This window comes from Primulina huaijiensis, chromosome 1 (assembly GCF_012295235.1).
Source record: "Primulina huaijiensis isolate GDHJ02 chromosome 1, ASM1229523v2, whole genome shotgun sequence".
Taxonomy (NCBI): Eukaryota; Viridiplantae; Streptophyta; class Magnoliopsida; order Lamiales; family Gesneriaceae; genus Primulina; species Primulina huaijiensis.
In genome coordinates this window covers 25,579,314-25,598,426 of record NC_133306.1, presented here as the reverse complement: position 1 = coordinate 25,598,426, position 19,113 = coordinate 25,579,314, and the positions used below count along the sequence as shown (strand labels likewise).

Sequence of the window (19,113 nt, the reverse complement as noted above, 5' to 3'; positions counted from 1 at the left end):
TGTTTCAAAAATTCTATAAATCTTCTTCTTGTTTTTTTTGTTTTTGTTTTTTGTTTTTAGTATGAAATTCTTAAATTTTAATTGTATATGCATGTCTCACCTTGCAATGATGCATTTGTTTGGCTTCATTGATAGTGATTATGCAAACGAATTTGGATATGGAAAATCCATGGCTTTGCAGTTACGATGGCTCAGAAGTTATTTCGTGGTCCTCAAAGAATGTACCAACCTTCACTTCACTAACACCTGAAGTTGAGTTTCTAGCTGTAACTTCATTTGTCTCTTTAGCAGTTTGAACGATACATTCTTGCCAAGCTACGGAGAGCTACTCGATTTACAGTAACCATGGTTCAATGATTACGCTTTCAAGAATCGTGTTCTGCATGGAGAAGCAAGAAGATTGATATGGAACTTCCCTTCTTAAGATATAGAGTAATAAATCTCATCTATGTAAAAGAAAATATCAGGTGGTCTAAGCAATGGATCATACTTTTTTATATGTCTGAGATAGTTTCAGATATTTTATTTGTTTTTGTTTTTTTTTCCTCATTAATGAAAATAAACTTTGTTTTTCTCCTTGAAAGGGATGCCTAAAGACAGGCACAGTAGCAGCAATTTATGCACTTTATTTACTGCCCTGTTTCAGCTTCATAATTATGGAAAAAATAGACATTAGATCAGGATTTGATCACCCGTAGAGTTTGAGCTTGAAGTGAAATGGGATGCCTTATATCCCCAATGTGAAGTGCATGCTCTCCCATCTGAATCCGCCGAATTCCCGCCCTATCCACCACACTTAGATGCTTACAAACATGAATGTTAACAGCAACTCGTCGTTGCCCTCCTGCAGGCACGCTCACTTTCTCGAACGCAACCAATTGTTTGCTCGGCGCCCAAAGTGATTCCGGTGGAGATGAGTACACGAGCAATGTATGGGAACCATCTTTCGAGCCTGTGTTTTTTACATCCACAGATAAGCTAAGGGAGAGCCTGTTACATCTAGCATGAGTCACTCGGATTGCCTTGCTTGAAACGACTGTGGAATTCAAGTGGTGGCGGCCATCTATAGGAATGGATACCACCTTTGGACCATCCACAATTGTGTGCACGAAGCTCGTGTAGCTCAGTCCGTGCCCAAATGGATATGCCACAGGTCCTTTGTAGAACCTGTAACTCCTTCCAGGATAGTTTCTTGACGGATCCGACCTCATGTCCATGGTTGTCATTGGTAAGTTGTTGAGGTATTCTTGTTTGTACCAAGTCATCGGAAGCTTTCCACCTATATTAATCCCATCAAATATCAATATTTTAGAAGGATCAAGTCCTCAGCCAGACACAAAGTTCTTTCCATACCTGGATTGTGTGTTCCGAACAAAACATCGGCAATGGCGGCTCCACCAGCTTGCCCCGGATAGCCAACCCACAATATCGACTGGATTTTGGGATCTTTTTTGGCAAACGATACATCAACCGGACCACCGCTCATTAATACCAAAATTATTGGACCCTTCGAGGCAGCAGCAACCTTTGATATGAGCTCTTGTTGGCGACCTGGTAGCATCAGTCCTGCCCTGTCTCTGAACTCTGCCTCAATAGATTGATCCAGTCCCATTACCATAATAGTTGCATCCGCCTGGAGTGCAGCTCTAATGGCTCCACCAAACAGCACATCACTAGAGCAAGCGACATCCACACAACCCGGTTGATGAATTGTTCTTGTGTACTTTGTTATACCATGTAATGGAGTAGTGTATCCACATGCAACACCTACACATTTTTCACAGAAAAATTTAGCCCCTACTTTTAGATGAAAAATCAAAAATATACTTGAGTGATCTTTGTTACCAGCATAATTGCCAATCATGGTGACTGTGACATCTGAATTTGGCCCAATAACAGCGATGGGACGGTGCCTTCTTGGAGAAAGCGGCAGCGAAGGCCCTTCATTTTTCAGCAAAACAATGCCCTGTCTCGCTGCTTCCAAGGCCAGCTCTCGGTGTGCGGGGCTGCACACGTCTTTCGGGCCAAGTTTACCATACGGATGCGCTGATGGTTCTCCATCGAACATTCCCAGTCTCATTTGAACCGTGATAGAGTTAGCCAATGCGCCGTTTATTTCTTCTTCGTTTAACAGCCCTTTCCGCACCGCATTCTCCGTGTGCACGGCCAGAAAAGGCCCACAGTCCAAGTCCAAACCTGGAATGCATAAAATCTACAGCATTATCCACCAAGTTATGGCTAAATGTTGTTTGTTCCAAGTACTAACAAACCTGCTTTGATTGCATCAGCTGCTGCTGCTTCTGGTGTCGTTGTATAATGCTGATTATCATACAAAACACCCACCGAGTCACAGTCCGAAACAATATACCCGTTAAGACGCCAGGCACCTCTTACCGTTCCCCTGAGAAGTCCGGGGTCTGCGCAAGTCGGAATACCATTTACTTGATTGTATGAACACATCACACTTGCAACCTTACCCTCCATTACACAACTCTTGAATGGTACATCGAATGTATCCTCAAGATCTTGCTTGCTTACCTGCACAATTAAAAAACCGTTCTTTACGTGGAATCGATTCCTTCTCGGTTTAATGGAATATGTATTCTTCTCTTGTATTATAAAATAACAGCAGTGCTCTTTTTGATAACCAACAAAGCTAATGGGACTTCTTGGGAAGACTCTTCTCATTAAATTAGCATCCATAATATTAAGTGTTAACCATGCTAAACTTAATAGTATAAATCTATATTTGGAGCATTTTGATTATTTTTATCACCTCCAATGATAAGTTAAGGCATTGGACAAAGAATTATTGATTATTATTACTTTAATTTGACTATTTTACTGCCCTCTAATAAATATAAGACTAATTATCTCTTGTTGATATATCTATACGTGTTTTAATTCAATACCATATGCTTAAATGATGGATGTTATATATAATAAAAAATTGTCTTGCATGCATGTGAACAATAATACTTTATTAAATTTACATGCATTAAGTCGAATGCAAATCAAGTATCAGCGACAAAATTCAGCACATCATTATATAAAGTCAATGGTATAAATCATCATTAAAAATGGTCTTGATTTTGTTTTTGTTTAATTAAAAAAATAGTTTCGATTTCGATTTACAATCTCAAATGAATAATGGCCGAGTAAACAAATATTGAGCCTCGTGAATTGGACTCGCATCAAATTTTTTTTAGAAAACCAACACGAATCATAAATTCAGTACCAAAATAATAAATTAGTGGAAAAGGATAAAAGGAATTGGAAAGTGGGGCCGTAAAAGTCATAAATTGTCAGAAAAACAATATCATGTCTGATAAACAAACGACATGGCCCATGAATTTGACTTATCATTCCATACCTTGGCATTAAAATGGAATCTATCCACCACACTCCAGTTGTCGAGGTCGTACGCCGTGTAATGCTTGCAACATGCCGCCACCTTCAGCCGGTCGCCGCCGTCAGTTCCCTGTAAACCCTTGACATAGCTCGCTGCGTAAACACCAGCTACCATCGGGTCCTCACCCGGAGTTTCCTGCCCACGGCCCCATCTCGGGTCACGGAATATGTTGATGTTTGGGCTCCAATATGTCAGGCCAGCAGCACCACCATTGTACATGGCTCGGGCCTCGTCCGACACGACCTATTGGATGAATATGCAGTGAATATGTGGGGCAAACCGAGCCCACTGACATAATCTAAAAACGTAGCAGCTGATTGGTGACAACTTGCAAGTAAATTTGTTTGTACCTTTCGCTTGAAAATGTGTAATCTAATCCTAACAGCTTTTTCTTACACACTCTCAGAAAAAGGGCGTGTTCCATCCATACGCACAGAAATCCAAGAGTGACAAAGTTTAATGCTGTAAATGTAATTTTAAATAATTTTTATTTGAAATGTACAGTGGCTTAGGATTAGTGAAAATGATTTTTGAAGAAATTGGTTTCCAAAGGAAATATATATTAGCTGCCTATCATATAACTTTTTTATTATCTATGACATTTGCATTACTCCGATAACATACGACACACGCAAACCAAAAAAGCATACCAGAAATTCCAACAAAAACTATAATCTAATCAAACTTTAGAAAAGCAAAGATTAATGAATAATTTTACTTACTTTTCCAATCTCCTCCCACAAGGAAGCATTGAAAGAGGCAGCGGTGGTGATGACCTGCGGGAAGCTGGTGGCGCCGGGGAATTCGCCACCGAATCTTGTCCCTGGCCCCACATTGGAGACACCATGGAGCGCCTCGGACCACCACTCGTATCTGTCGATCCCCAGCCGTGGCACGGCGGCTGCATTGTTGACAAGCAGCCTAACTTTCTCTTTCAATGTCAAGCGCCCGAGTAAATCCTTCACTCTGTCAGCTATGGTTAAATCTGCTCGGCAGAATGGTAATCTTTTGTTGGTTGAATCTCTGGAGCTGCAGGCGAAGGGCTGCCGGGCCTGGGTAATGGTGAAAGTTAACAATTGGAGACATAAGAAAACAAAGCAAAAGATGGCGCTTGACCTCATTTTTTTGAAGGGNTATACTATTTGTGATATAAAGCCTAAATCACGTCGAATACATGTATCATTATTTTTTTCTGACTTTTAAAAACTTAAAAGACATATATCAATTCAATTCATAATCAGGTATGATACACAAACCATCAGGAACTACAATCATAACTGAATAGTTAGATTTTGATTCTACCTTCCGTTGTATTTAAACAATGTCTTATCCGTTTCATTGGAAGTGGTGAAGGATGATGTAAAATTACAGCTTTGCTTTTGCTATTCTCGTCATTATTGGTTCAATTTCTTCAAGAAATTCTAAAACAATATTTTATTCTATACCTTTTTGGTTTTTCTTTGGTGGGTAAATTAAATGAGCAAGTTGCACGTAAATATGGCACGAACCTTTGTGATGTCATTTATTGTGAAGTTAATTTTACTTTTATTTATTTGAAATCATGTAATACTTGTATACATTAGAATTTCGTCAGCACTGGACTTGAATTGATTGGGCGGTTCCATTAGGTGTAAGATTTAAGCATGCTAACGTAGTTCTTTTAAGTATCCAATCCTTTACGTCTCGTCTGCCATCATTTTACGAATGAAAAATAACAAAAATTTGTGTGAGGTGATTTCACGGGTCGTATTTTGTGAGACAGATCTCTTATTTGGGTCATCTATGAAAAAATATTACTTTTTATGCTAAGAGTATTACTTTTTATTGTGAATATCGGTAGGGTTGACCCGTCTCACATATAAAAATTTCGTTAGACCATCTCACAAAAGACCTACTCATGAAACATATAACAAGTAAAATTAATATAGAACAAAATTAAGAATATCACGTTCCAGGTTTCCAAAATGTGATTATACAATAAGCTCCACTGGTAATTATTAAGTACATATTCTCGTTTTACGAAAATAGTTGAGTTTTAAAACATTATTCTAAAAATATTATACATTATTGATATCTCAAAATTAAGAATATCACGTTCCAGATTAAAACATTATTCTAAAAATATTATATATTATTGATTGAAGTTAAATCTTTTGTACTAACAACTTTAGATATACTGAAAAAATGTCATTTAACCATTCAATTTCATATTTTAAGTTTGTTAATCCATTATCATTTTAATTTTAAAAAAAATGATAATTTTAATTTTTTTAAAATCATTTTTCATCATTAATTTTTAAAAAAACTTTTATCATTTACTACATATAAATCCTAACGCTTTTTCAAAAGAAAATAATCCGGAACCAAAAGTAGCTAATATACAAGTATTAAGAAAAATATTTTAGTGTTATTTATTATGTTTTATTTTCTTTTAAAAATAACGGTATTAAGAAAGTATTCTGGAAAAGAATATACGTGTTTCTCGAAAATCAAAAGTAGCTGATAAATAGGTCTTAGGTTTTATAAATTATAAATAAATTACAATGATAATGCAAAAGTTAAATAAAGACTTTGTAGATGATTTTCCATAATTATTTTGATAAGTAATCAGAATAATTATTTCGGTAGGGTAAGTTTTTGTTAAATTTAAAATAGTTGGATATTATAATATTATTTTTTTGAAAATTTTAAATTAGGAAAGAATACTACTTTCGTTGGATTATAAAAGATTTAATTAGACGAAATTAAAACTTTCCTTATATTGCTTTCTTTTAAAAGGAAACTTTCCTTATATATTTAACACATACTTCTGACGTAAAGGTGAGAAAGGAGACGGAGCGGTTTTTTATTCTGAGAGTTTCACAGATTCAAGCAATTCAAGAAATCGAAATCTCTCTTTTCCTCTCGATCACAACATAGATTGGTTCAATACTCTAATTTTTGGCTTTAAATTCTGTTTTTTTTTTGGGGCACTATTATTGTTTCTTCGGCCGTTAATCGGATTTCTATCGTTTCTTCGTTTTCTCCCTTCTATGTTGGTCTTTAATTAGTGGTTTTTTTGATGTTTAAGCCTAAACGTTTGATTTTGTTGCGATCAGAATTTAGGGGCGGATTATTGGCTTCATGGAGATTACGTGTGTACTTTCTTTTTGGTTGTTGATCGAAGAAGATGATTCATCCAGGTGCTGGTGCTGAGGCCCACGCTAGGTTCAATCGATACGGATATCGGGCCAACTCAAGCCGTGTCTTCACTACAGACCCCTCGCCCTCGCGATGCCCACGAGCCAACCGGGAAGCGAAGGTTGGTGTTGCTGTTGAGTTTGAGGAGAGCGAAGAGGAAGATAAAGAAAGTAATCTTGATATGATACCCGAGGATGACGAGGAGGAATGTGATGTTGCTGGTGCTCTGCGGATGGGTGGTGGCATTGATGATTATGGGAAGCAGAGAACAGATGAGGGGCTGAACTTGAATGTTCAGGATAAGTCACTGCTTAGGTGCACCATACTCTCCTCATTTGCACTTCTGAGAGGTGAACAATATGCTTTTGAATGCCTAGATATGTGTGCTTTTTCATTCAGCGGATCGTGGTCCTGTTACTGCTGAGTACCATGTTAGTGGTACCACATGTGCACCAGAAAGTTCTCTCTTTGACAACACAGGGGCGCAGCTAGCTATTTCCATTACATAGTTGATGTTTTCCGTTTATACTTATCTTTAACTGTGTAATTTATAATTCATTCCGAATCACGTATCCTTCCATAATCAATTCATAATTGTTATGTTTGCCATGTCCACTCTGATGTCTAAGTACCAAATTTAAAAATTCGGCTTACTTGGCATAATGCTTTCTTGTATTTATTATCATCTATGTGTTCATTAGCTTGGATTTGATTATGATTCCATCAGAAGAAGATTTTGTTAAACCATGTTTGCACTTGTTTTTTGGTTTTTCCAGCTTTAGACTTTCATGTATTTTCCTATTGGCTGTGTTTTTTTTTTACCTCATGTGTCAATTTTGCAAGTACCTAATGATTGCCTTTTTCTGAAATGTTACTGAAGTTTCGTCATTTTGTTTTGTTTTCTTAGTTGTTTGTAAATGTTTGTTTGGAATATAATGCAGATTGAGATCCCTGCACAATTTCATTCTTCATATAGTAATGTGTTCAGGCGCTAGGCAATGAATATCTGATTTAGTATAACCCGGAGAAGCGAAGAAACGAAAAGATCTGTGAGTCAACTGAAGTAGCTCTCAGGGTTCTGACCTAAAGGGTTGGTTCGATTATACTGCAGCTGATTCTAGTGTATTGTGATCGATCCTCTGTTTTTTTATCTCGTTATTTTTTTCTTTCATAAAGGAAAATCCTCTGACATATCTTACAGATTGAGCATCAGTGGTACCACTTATGCACCAGAAGGTTTTCTCTTTGACAACACGGGGGTGCAACTAGCTATTTCCATTACATAGTTGATGTTTTCCATTTATCATATCTTTAACTGTGTAATTTATAATTCATCCTGGATCATATATCTTTCCATAATTAATTCATAATTGTTATGTTCACCATGTCGTCTCTGATGTCTAAGTACCCAATTTAAAAAATCGGCTCACTTGGTATAATGCCTTCTGCTATTTATCATCATCTATATGTTCATTAGCTTGGATTTGATTATGATTCCATCAGTAAGAAGATTTTGTTAAACTATGTTTGCACTTGTTTTTTGGATTTTCCAGCTTTAGACTTTCATGTATTTTCCTATTGGCTGTGTTTTTCCCTCTTTTTTACCTCATATGTCAATTTTACAAGTACCTGATGATTGTCTTTTTCTGAAATGTTACTGAAGTTTCGTCATTTTGTTTTGTTTTCTTAGTTGTTAGTAAATGTTTGTTTGGAATATAATGCAGCTTGAGATCCCAGCACAATTTCATCGTCTTCTTCATATAGCAATGTGCTCAGTGCTAGAAGCGAAGAAACGAAAAGATCGGTGAGTCAACTGAAGTAGCTCTCAGGGTTCTGACTGAAAGGGTTGGTTCGATTATACTGCAACTGATTCTAGTGTATTGTAATCGATCCTCCATTTTTATCTCATCATATTTTTCTTCCATAAAGGAAACTCCTCTAACATATCTTACAGATTGAGCTTCCAGGTTTTGATTCAATGCCTTCGGCTCTTAATATGCCGAGCAAGCATGAACGTGCATCTTACTGTAATTATTATTTGGAGAGCCGGTTCAAAAGGTTGGCTTGAATTGCATGCTATTGTTTTTGGTGTGCATTAAGCTATTTTTGACGTCGCGATAGTGGAGTATGGAATATTTTATTTGGGCTCATTTCAAATATTCCTGGTTTGAATTGCATGCTATTGTTCTTGGCTTATCTGATATTTTTGCTCATTTAAAATTAACGTCAGGACTCACCTAAAGTTGTCGCAGATGTTGCACTTCCAAAGCTAACGGGTTTTCAATGATGGGAATTGTGGGTTGGTTCTATTATACTGCAACTGATTCCAGTGTATTGTAATCAATCCTCTTTTTTTGATCTCGTCATATTTCTCTTCCACAAAGGAAACTAACATATCTTATAGATTGAGCTTCCAGGTTTTGATTCAATGCCTTTGGCTCTTAATATGCTGATCAAGCACGAACATGCATCTTACTGTAATCGTTATTGGGAGAGCCAGTTCAAAAAGGTTGGCTTGAATTGCATGCTATTGTTTTTGATATTCATCAAGCTATTTTTGACGTCACAATAGTGGAGTATGGAATATTGTATTTCGGCTCATTTCAAATTAATGTTGGCTTGAATTGCATGCTATTGTTCTTGGCTTAACTGATATTTGGGATCATTTCAAATTAACATCAGAACTCACGGAAAGTTGTGGCAGATGTTGCACTTCCATAGCTAACGGGTTTCAATGATGGGAATTGTGGGTGTTCCAATGACTACCATCAAAGTAAGGCTTGAATCAGTACCCGCGATGAACAATATGCTTTTTGAATGCCTAGATATGTGTGCTTCATTCAGTGGATCGTGGTCCTCTTACTGCTGAGTATGTCAGTGGTACCACTTATGCACCAGAAGGATTTCTCTTTGACAACACGGGGGTGCCTTTAACTATTTCCATTACATGGTTGATATTTTCCATTTATGCTTAATCTTTCACTGTGTAATTTATAATTCATCCTGAATCATGTATCCTTCCATAATTAATTCATAATTGTTATGTTCACCGTGTCGTCTCTGATGTTTAAGTACCCAATTTAAAAAATCGGCTCACTTGGTATAGTGCTTGCTGCTATTTATTATCATCTATATGTTCATTAGCTTGGATTTGATTCTGATTCCATCAGTAAGAAGATTTTGTTGAACCATGTTTGCACTTGTTTTTTGGATTTTCCAGCTTTATACTTTCACGTGTTTTCCTATTGGCTCTGTTTTTCCCTCTTTTATACCTTGTGTCAATTTTGCAAGTACCTGATGATTGCTTCTTCTTTTTTACTGAAAGGTTGTTACTGAAGTTTCGTCACGTTGCTTTGTTTTCTTAGTTGTTGGTAAATGTTTGTTTGGAATATAATGCAGCTTGAGATCTATGCGATGAATCTGTGATTCAATATCCCGGAGAATCGAAGTTCTGAAAAGATTGGTGATTCAACTGAAGTAGCTCTCAGGGTTTCTGAGGGAAAAGGTTGGTTCGATTGTACTGCAATTTTCTAGTGTATTGTAATAAATCGGTCCTCTTTTTTTGATCTCATCATATTTATCTTCCATAAAGTAAACTCCTCTAACATATCTTACAGATCGACCTTCCAGGTTTGTGGAGATGAAAATCATTGATAGAAAGAAGAATATTTTCAAGCTGTCTCAAGTGGAGTGTGTTGCAGTGGAAAACGTTGAATGTGTCTACTCCTGATGCCCTCTTGTAACATCAGCAAGTCATAGGAAATCCAAGTAACAATTTTATTGTTGTTGTATAATTAGTGGCGGAGCTTTGCTTGGTGGGGTGAAAACTAAAATTTGTTAACTTATGGGGAGTCTCCGCCCTTATTGGCTGCGGTACATTGTATATTCATCTACCAATGGTGGTGCTAAATGGGTTTAACTGCTCTTATGGGAACAGTTTTGAGTCATTTCTGGTGGTCGTGGTTGTACCGGTGCGAAAACCACTTGAGGAATGGGCAGAAAAGAATCAAGAAAAAGGCGATTTCAAGTTATTGTGGTAATTCAAAGGCAAGAAAATTCATTTTAGATGAGCTCAACAGCAGTGCCAAACAACACAAGTTATGCCTCACGAATTCCATTTTTGTCATGTCTTCTTTAATACAGCAGTATTTGGTTCTTCATCCGACCTTCAAAATGTTTTTTCAGGTGCGTGGTTTCGAAATGTTAAGAGCAATTCATCTGGAGCGGGTTCCTTTTGACATTGACTGTGATATCGTCTTTTAAGCTTAAAAGGAAACAGTTGCTCAAATATTACAAGGTATGTAAAATTTGATTGTTCTAGTGTTTTCGTGCCTGCCTCACAGCTTCAAAAAACTGTCAAGTTTTATTTTGTAAGCGATTAATCCAGACGCAAGTTTTTGCACTATCTTATCGGCATGTTAGGATTTTTTTTATCATGCATTTCTCTATTTTATGTATCTGAACATTTTAGTTTTGGTACGGAATCTAGTTGATTATTAATTTGTAACCACCAAAGTTCAGAGAATCCCTTATTTATGGTCACCGGACCACCCTTGAATGATTCTATGAAGAACTTTTTCGTAAATAAAGATAACATCACACTCTTATAATTTTTTGTCATAACATAGTCTGAACGTCTTGCCAGTCATGTTGGGAAATCGATTTTATGATTTTTATATTGATATTATAATGCTTCTAGGTATCTTTGTTGGAGTTCTCTCGTGATTAGAAAATGATGAGTGTGCTCTGTAACCGGAAACAGATAGAAATTATGTTCTCAAAAGGTGCCCCAGTGAGTATGGAGTTCTCTCGTGATTAGAAAATGATGAGTGTGCTCTGTAACCGGAAACAGATAGAAATTATGTTCTCAAAAGGTGGCCCAGTGAGTATTCTTTCTAAATGTACAAGTATTTTATGCAATGATGATGGTTCAACTGTTCCTCCTCTAACATAAAAAATTAGAGCTGAGATAGGGTCGAAGTTCAACAGGTTGGTTCTGATTTCCATTACATATTTGTGTATGTGTTCATGTTTGAAAATCCAGTTAATAGGTACATTTTCGTGTTAATATATCGTGTAAAAAAATAGGTTGCTAATTGCTACACTATCACTTAAGTACATCAGTACATGTAGGAAGATTAACAGATTAGCAATGTAAATCTTACCTTAACTTACAGTGATGAGTAGCTGGCATTGGTTGCAGAAGAGCACTTGAACCATTTGATGATAATGGGCTCCTGCAACTATTGGGTTAATTTTTAGCTGAAAAGTTGGGCTTCTGGCATTTGTTTGTTCATGGCTTGATTTTGCATTAGGCACTTGTAAGAAATTTGCAAATTTTGAGTCTCAAAGGGAAACATGTCTTGTAATATTGATGCTTGTTGGCTTTAAAGAAATGTGTCAGAGACTTATCGCTGGCAGGTTGATCCGCAGCCAAGCCAGAATCTTGCTGAAGAGGTCCTTAAAATTCTAGCCGAGGGTGATGATCGAGAAGTTGGGACCAAACTGTTGGTGCATCTGCAATTTGATAAATCTGGTCTCATCAAATGTTTATTGGGGAGCCGATTGAAAGTTGTATGGTGTACTCGCTTGGCAAGGGCAGAAGTTGGGAACAAGCTGTTGGTGCATCAGCAATTTGGCCACATTATGTTCTAGTTAGAGATTGAGATTTGGAGGAAAGAAGAGCTGATCTGGTAAACATGTATTCCCCACACTCATTTTTCATTGTATATCTTTATTTGAAAATGCGGACGTATTTTAAAAGTATTTATCGTACTTTTTATTATTGTATTGACTAGGTGTTATCAATTTAAGTTTTAAGTTGATTTTGTTATATTATTAACTAGGAAGTTGAGTTCGAACAAAATTTGGGTACTTACGCAAGGTATTAAGTTTAAGTTAGACGCACAAGCTTTTTATGCAATGATGATGATTCAACTGTTCCTCTAACATCAAATATTAAACCTGAGATAGAGTCGAAGTTCAACAGGTTAGTTCCAATTTCCATTGCATATTTGTGTATGTGTCCGTGTTTGAAAATCCAGTTTATAGGTACATGTCCGTGTGAATATATCATGTAAAAAAATAGGTTGCTATGTTATCACTTAAGTACATGTAGGAAGATTGACAAATTTGCAGTGTAAATCTTACCTTAACTTACAGTGATATGTAGCTGACATTGGTTGCAGAAGAGCGCTTGAACCATTTTTAATTGATGATAGTTGGGCTTCTGACATTTGTTTGTTTATTGCTTGATTTTACATTAGGCACTCGTAACAAACTCTCAAATTATGAGTCTTAAAGCGAAGCACGTCTTTTAATATTGATGCTTATTGGCTTTAAAGAAATGTCTCACATGCTTATGACCGGCAGGTTGATCCGCACCTTCTAGCTAAGGGCGATGATCGAGAAGTTAGGACCAAGCTGTTGGCGCACCTGCAATTTGATAAATTTAGTCTCATCAAATGTTTATTGAGGAACCAATTGAAAATTGTATGTTGTACTCGCTTGGCGAGGGCAGAAGTTGGGATCAAGCTGTTGTTGCATCAGCAATTTGGCTACATGATGGGCTAACTAGATATCGAGATTTGGAGGAAAGAAGGGCTGATATGGTAAGCATATATTCCTCACACTCTTTTTTCAATGTACATCTTTGATTGAAAATGTGGACGCATGTTAATAATACTTTTTGTAGTTATCGTACTTTTTAGTATTGTATTGACTAATCGTTGTCAGTCTAAGTTTTAAGTCGATTTTGTTACATTAACTAGGAAGTTGAGTTCGAACAAAATTGGGTACTTACATAAGGTATTAAATTAGATTCAAAAGCATTTTATGCAATGATGATGGTTCAACTGTTCCTCTAACGTCAAACATTAGAGCTGAGATAGTGTCGAAGTTCAACAGGTTGGTTCTAATTTCCATTACATATTTGTGTGCGTACGTGTTTGAAATTCCAGTTTATAGGTACATTTTCATGTTAATATATCGTGTAAAAAATAGGTTGCTATGTTATCACTCAAATACATGTAGGAAGATTGACAAATTTGCAATGTAAATCTTACCTTAACTTACAGTGATATGTAGCTGGCATTGATTGGTGGCAGAAGAGCACTTGAACCATTTTTAATTTATGATAATGTGCTCCTGCAACTATTGGGTTAATTTTTTTGCTGAAAAGTTTGGGCCTCTGACATTTGTTTGTTCATTGCTTGGTTTTGAATTATTAGGCACTTGTAAGAAATTTGCAAATTTTGAGTCTTAAAGCGAAACACGTCTTGTAATATTGATGCTTGTTGGCTTTAAAGAAATGTGTCACAGACTTATCGCTGGCAGGTTGATCCGCAGCCAAGCCAGAATCTTGCTGAAGAGGTCCTTAAAATTCTAGCTGAGGGTGATGATCCAGAAGTTGGGACCAAGCTGTTGGTGCATCTGCAATTTGATAAATTTAGTCTCATCAAATGTTTATTGAGGAGCCGATTGAAAGTTGTATGGTGTACTTGCTTGGCAAAGGCAGAAGTTGGGAATGCTGTTGGTGCATCAGCAATTTGGCCACATGATGCTCTAGCTAGAGATCGGGATTTGGAGGAAAGAAGAGCATATCTGGTAAACATGTATTCCCCACACTCATTTTTCAATTTATATCTTTATTTGAAAATGCAGACGCATGCTAATAATATCCATCGTACTTATCTTCCTAGTATTGTATTTAATAGGTGTTATCAATTTAAGTTTTAAGTTGATTTTGTTGTATTAACAACTAAGAAGTTGAGTTCGAACAAAATTTGGGTGCTTACATAAGGTATTAAATTAGATGCACAATCATTTTTTTCAACGATGATGGTTCAACTGTTCCTCTAACATCAAACATTAGGGCTGAGATAGAATCCAAGTTCAACAGGTGTGTAATTTTTGGTCATTAACTGATTTTTGCAACATTAAGTTTGAATTTTAAGGTTGTTAAGCGTTATCGTGGAGTATGTAGAATCTTGAGATATCTTGTTTACAATCAATTTAAGAAACAGTATATGCTGGGTTAAGAAACTTCAAATTTTAGGAATAAAATTTGACAATTGGCATGTGGTAGTAACATGCAAAGACTTGAAAAGATGGGACTGGATTAATAGCTCATTAAATTGAGAAAAAGTTTTGAGTAACAATGAAATGAGAATAAGTGTCAGGGAAGCTTGATGATGACTCAACAGTTTGCACAAATATACACGTTTAGTTATATTACAACATAACACAGTTATCATAATTTTGGGTTCTTAGTGCTGATATTTTTATTTGTTCTGGTCATGAGTTAATTATTGATATTGTTATTACTTTTGGATGGGTCTAGTGGAAACTTTAGCTTCAGCTTCAGAATATGAACAACTTCCAATCCGGACTGACCAAGAAGAGTTGATAAGAAAGCTAGATTCATATATTTTTAGTTTCTTTATATGACGAGGTTCTATAGAAAGTTTTAAACTTGTTTGTCTTAATTATATTATTTTATTTTTATTAATTTCTTGACTTTTTAATTATAGTTTAAACTATTTAAAATTTATAATATATTGAACTCTCGTCTAGCCTCATAGTGATCCTCTACAATTCAGAATTTTCCTTTTGTTTTCCTAATTTTCATGCCTATTTATATGCTATAGAAGTCGTGTTATGTCTTTATTATGGTATAATATAATATTAATGGGTTGTTACATGTTAATAATATTTATCGTACTTTTTAGTATCGTATTGACTAGGAGGTGTTATCAATTTAAGTTTAAGTTTGTTTTAAGTTGATTTTGTTATATTGACTGCTGGGTCGTTAAGTTCGATCAAAATTTGGGTACTTTGGAGTTTGATTAATGAATGTTACAGAAACTTGATGATGATTCAACAGGTTGCACAAATATATGTGTGTCGTTATATTACAGTATAACACAATTATTATAATTTTGGGCTCTTAGTACTGATATTTTTATTTGTTTTGGTCATGAATTAATTATTAAGATTCTTAAAACTTTTGGAAGGGTCTAGTGGAAAGTTTAGCTTCAGCTTCAGAATATGAACTTCTAATCCAACCTGACCAAGAAGAGTTGATTAGAAAGCTAATAAATCACCAACGTTTCTCCGTTGAAACCCCAAAATTCACAAATACACATGTTGAAGGCAAATTTTATTTCCAGTAATGGATGGCTTAGCATGGCCCTCCTGACCATGAAAGTAAGTCAGATGGTGACAGAGGGAATGTGGGAGTCTGATTCCATGGTGCTCCAACTTCCTAATTTCACCAAGGAATTAACAAAGAGGTGATAGCAAGATTGTGGGAAGAGTATAGAGACAGTATGTTACGAGCTTGTGAGATGGATCTAGTTATAGGACGATGGATAGATTGATCACTGAGCTTAGAGATAGGTTTGCAGGTTTTTTTGTCCTTTTTACCTATCATGAATAATCTTTCGGGGCTTGTTCCTTGAGAGAACCCCTCGATCTTTTTAGTAAAGTAATTATTTGGAATTCAAGATATTCTTATATTCATTAGTTGAGTAGTTTAAATACAAAAGAAGAATATCACTTATTTAGGAAGGACGTGGCTTAATGCATTCTTACATCCTGAAATTATGACATTTGTGGCCAAAATGGAAAGTACAACTATTGCATCCTGAAATTATGATAATAAACAAAACACATATAAAAACAATATGGATTTAAACAAATTCAAAAAAATATTTATCCATCCACACACTATATACTAGAGAAAGTAACANTTATATCATAAAAGTAAATAGTTTATACAATAAAGAATAAATGGATGACGTAATACTTGAAAATAAAAGAGACTATCAAACAAGTAAATTAAATAAAAAGTTATCTCTTCATTTTGCACATACTCATGTGTAATTCTTTGAGAGAAACTGAAGGTCAAAACTATGATTTCCATTGCAATTTCTAGAAAATATCAAACTTTTCAATCTAAACACTTGGGAATTTATAAATACTTCAAACAACAATTACAATCAGGTAGCTCTTATGTGAGTTTCAAATAAATTAAAGAGAGAAATAATTGTTATAAAATTTAAATCAGTTATTAATATTAGCATTTGATTTGACATTCATCGTCATTGACTCGTTAACTTAAGAATATTTGTTGTCAAAGCTGCAACAAATATTGCGGACTACTCATCCGCTTCCTTTATAACAAGATTTACATATTATATAAATTAATGTTTCCTATAAAAAAAAACTTAAGAATAAATTATGTTAGAAAATTAAATTTAATAAAAATAAAAAAATAATATAGAATACAATTTCCACATATATCTTATGAAAATAAAATTTTAAATATATGTCCATGAAGAGTCTTTTGATTTATATAGATGATTTGAGATTTTCACAATNTTGAAAAATTAAAGTTAATTAAAATAATTATTAATATTTTTAATTTTTCAAGAATAATATTTATTTTATATTATAATGAAGTGAAAAAATATATTTAATAATAACAAATTTAAAATAAATAAATAACATAAATTAAATAGTAAACACATACAATGTAATGACAAATGGAGAGTCGAATGTAAATTTAATATTATTCAAATCATTACAAATCAATTCGTTTAACTCACATTAACACTAACAAATAATCATAAAACAAAAACTTAATATATATATTCTCCTAATTAACTTATAATTATTTAATTATAAATCAATTAATTGTCATATTAGTTAAATAAATTTATGCAGTAAATTATTCTATTGACATTCTTTCAACTCAAATTTACACATATTTATCTTATTCAACAACAATTCGTATCTACTACTATTTATTTGTATTTGAACGACAAAAAGACAAATAATGTTATATAAGATAATCATATTCAACTGAACATACCAAAATATTTTTAATAATAAAGTCAATTTATTAAAGAAAAATAACAGAGATGAATGAGCTCAAAATATATTATATATTCTTATTCAAATTAATTGTTTTTTAAATTGTTTTGTTAATATTTGATTATCGTTTTGTCAATATAATTGTCTTATGTGTATATGAGATTAACTCTACAAATGCAAATAAATTGTCATGACATTATTGTTATAATTAAGTACTATTTGATAGTATATAATAATGGGAGAACTTAAATAAAATAGAATTGAGAGTAATTAAAACAATTAATCATCAATTTATTATTAGAATTAGTAGGAAAAACTGATGAAAATATTGATTGATTTTTCTCATGTTCTTGAGCATTTTAGCAGCTTTACAAAAAAATATTTTCTAGTATGATATCGTATGTTGTAGGTGGATGAACGATTTATTTCATCCACACTTTTATAAGTATTTTTGATTAAAATTTAGTAATTTTTTGATAAATAATATTTAAATTCGCAATTAATTGTGTTATAAAATATTATATTTGTTCATGAATTTAGAAATTAATAATTTGACAAAATAAATTTTAAAAGATTTTATTAAATATAATTTTCCTTTCAATTCTATTTAATTTATAAATAATAATGATGATTTTACATTTTTTTTCATTTGTCAATATATTTAATTTAGAATTCATTTGGATGACTCTCTGTTCGAAACATTCATATACATAATGAAGAGTCTTTTATGTATATAATTTTTGAAGTTTTTTTTTTTAAAATTTAATTATTTTTAAATAATTCATCGAGTTTATTCAAATGACAGTTAAATAGTCCAATAAATAACATAATTNTATGTATATTGAAATAAATGTTTTTTTAAATGAAATAGAATGTAATATGCTATAAATAATAAAAGAAAGGAAAATAACATCTCTTTTCTATTAAGCTTATTTTGGAAACTGTGAGATAAAAGAATGGAAGAGGAAAAAAGAAGGGCAACAACTTGTGTGAGACGGTCTCACGGGTTGTATTTGTGAGACGGATCTCTTATTTGGGTCATCCATGAAAAAGTATTACTTTTTATGCTAAGAGTATTACTTTTTATTGTGAATATAGGTAGGGTTGACCCGTCTCACAGATTAAAATCCCTGAAACGGTCTCACATGAGACCCACTCAAAAAGAAGAGAGGAGAAAAAATTATCTTTCTTTCCATAATTTTACTTTAAATCTATAAAGCATTTTCTTTCCTTTTTCTTCATATAAAATCTGCCACACAATCGAAGTCTTTAAATTTTATTTTATTTCCATTATTTTCTTTCCAAATATCAAGTCCTAAACTAAGCCTTAACACCGTTGTCCAAATTTCATTCCATCAACAAAAGCAAAATAAAATCAAGTGAAAATTTTTGATATGGATCTCAAATTACGCACATCTTGAGTGAAGTTGAACTACATCATTACTGTTAATAAATTTGTGTTAACGATCAAATCAAGTCAAATTAATTTAAATCCAGGATTTCAAACACATTGCATTCTAATAATTTCGTTTATTTCCAGTTATGCATGTGTAACAATAGTTGGACATTTTCAATAATCGTTACATTTATCGGAATAATTAACGAAAAATTATAGATGACTAGAAATCAAAACATATTAGATC

At 34.0% G+C, this 19,113-nt stretch overlaps 2 protein-coding genes across 33 annotated transcripts; one reads left to right on the top strand and one right to left on the bottom strand.

Annotated features, from left to right (window-relative positions):
• Nucleotides 1-553: 553 nt before the first annotated feature.
• LOC140989034 (probable beta-D-xylosidase 2) lies at nucleotides 554-4,543 on the bottom strand. Its single transcript, XM_073458196.1, has 6 exons — nucleotides 4,135-4,543; nucleotides 3,374-3,655; nucleotides 2,271-2,538; nucleotides 1,846-2,196; nucleotides 1,354-1,767; nucleotides 554-1,279 (listed from the first exon to the last, which is right to left on the bottom strand). Exons 1-6 carry the CDS (start codon nucleotides 4,531-4,533, stop codon nucleotides 678-680), a joined length of 2,316 nt encoding a protein of 771 aa, XP_073314297.1. The 5' UTR covers nucleotides 4,534-4,543; the 3' UTR covers nucleotides 554-677.
• Nucleotides 4,544-6,219: 1,676 nt separating this feature from the next.
• Nucleotides 6,220-16,132, top strand: LOC140988877 (DExH-box ATP-dependent RNA helicase DExH13-like). Of its 32 annotated transcripts, XM_073458069.1 has the most exons (15): nucleotides 6,228-6,942; nucleotides 7,534-7,682; nucleotides 8,317-8,396; nucleotides 8,547-8,650; nucleotides 8,823-9,101; nucleotides 9,275-9,365; nucleotides 9,992-10,097; nucleotides 10,210-10,360; nucleotides 10,530-10,689; nucleotides 10,778-10,889; nucleotides 11,292-11,474; nucleotides 12,014-12,285; nucleotides 12,965-13,203; nucleotides 13,913-14,197; nucleotides 15,607-16,127. In XM_073458069.1, exons 13-15 carry the CDS (start codon nucleotides 13,057-13,059, stop codon nucleotides 15,763-15,765), a joined length of 591 nt encoding a protein of 196 aa, XP_073314170.1. In that variant the 5' UTR covers nucleotides 6,228-6,942; nucleotides 7,534-7,682; nucleotides 8,317-8,396; nucleotides 8,547-8,650; nucleotides 8,823-9,101; nucleotides 9,275-9,365; nucleotides 9,992-10,097; nucleotides 10,210-10,360; nucleotides 10,530-10,689; nucleotides 10,778-10,889; nucleotides 11,292-11,474; nucleotides 12,014-12,285; nucleotides 12,965-13,056; the 3' UTR covers nucleotides 15,766-16,127. The 32 variants fall into 32 exon arrangements, 30 of the variants coding, with proteins under 30 accessions (XP_073314191.1, XP_073314170.1, XP_073314120.1 ...); XM_073458019.1 differs by having other exon boundaries at nucleotides 7,534-8,396; nucleotides 8,845-9,101; XM_073458124.1 differs by having other exon boundaries at nucleotides 7,534-8,650; nucleotides 8,845-8,923; nucleotides 9,010-9,101; nucleotides 9,297-9,365.
• Nucleotides 16,133-19,113: the final 2,981 nt, after the last annotated feature.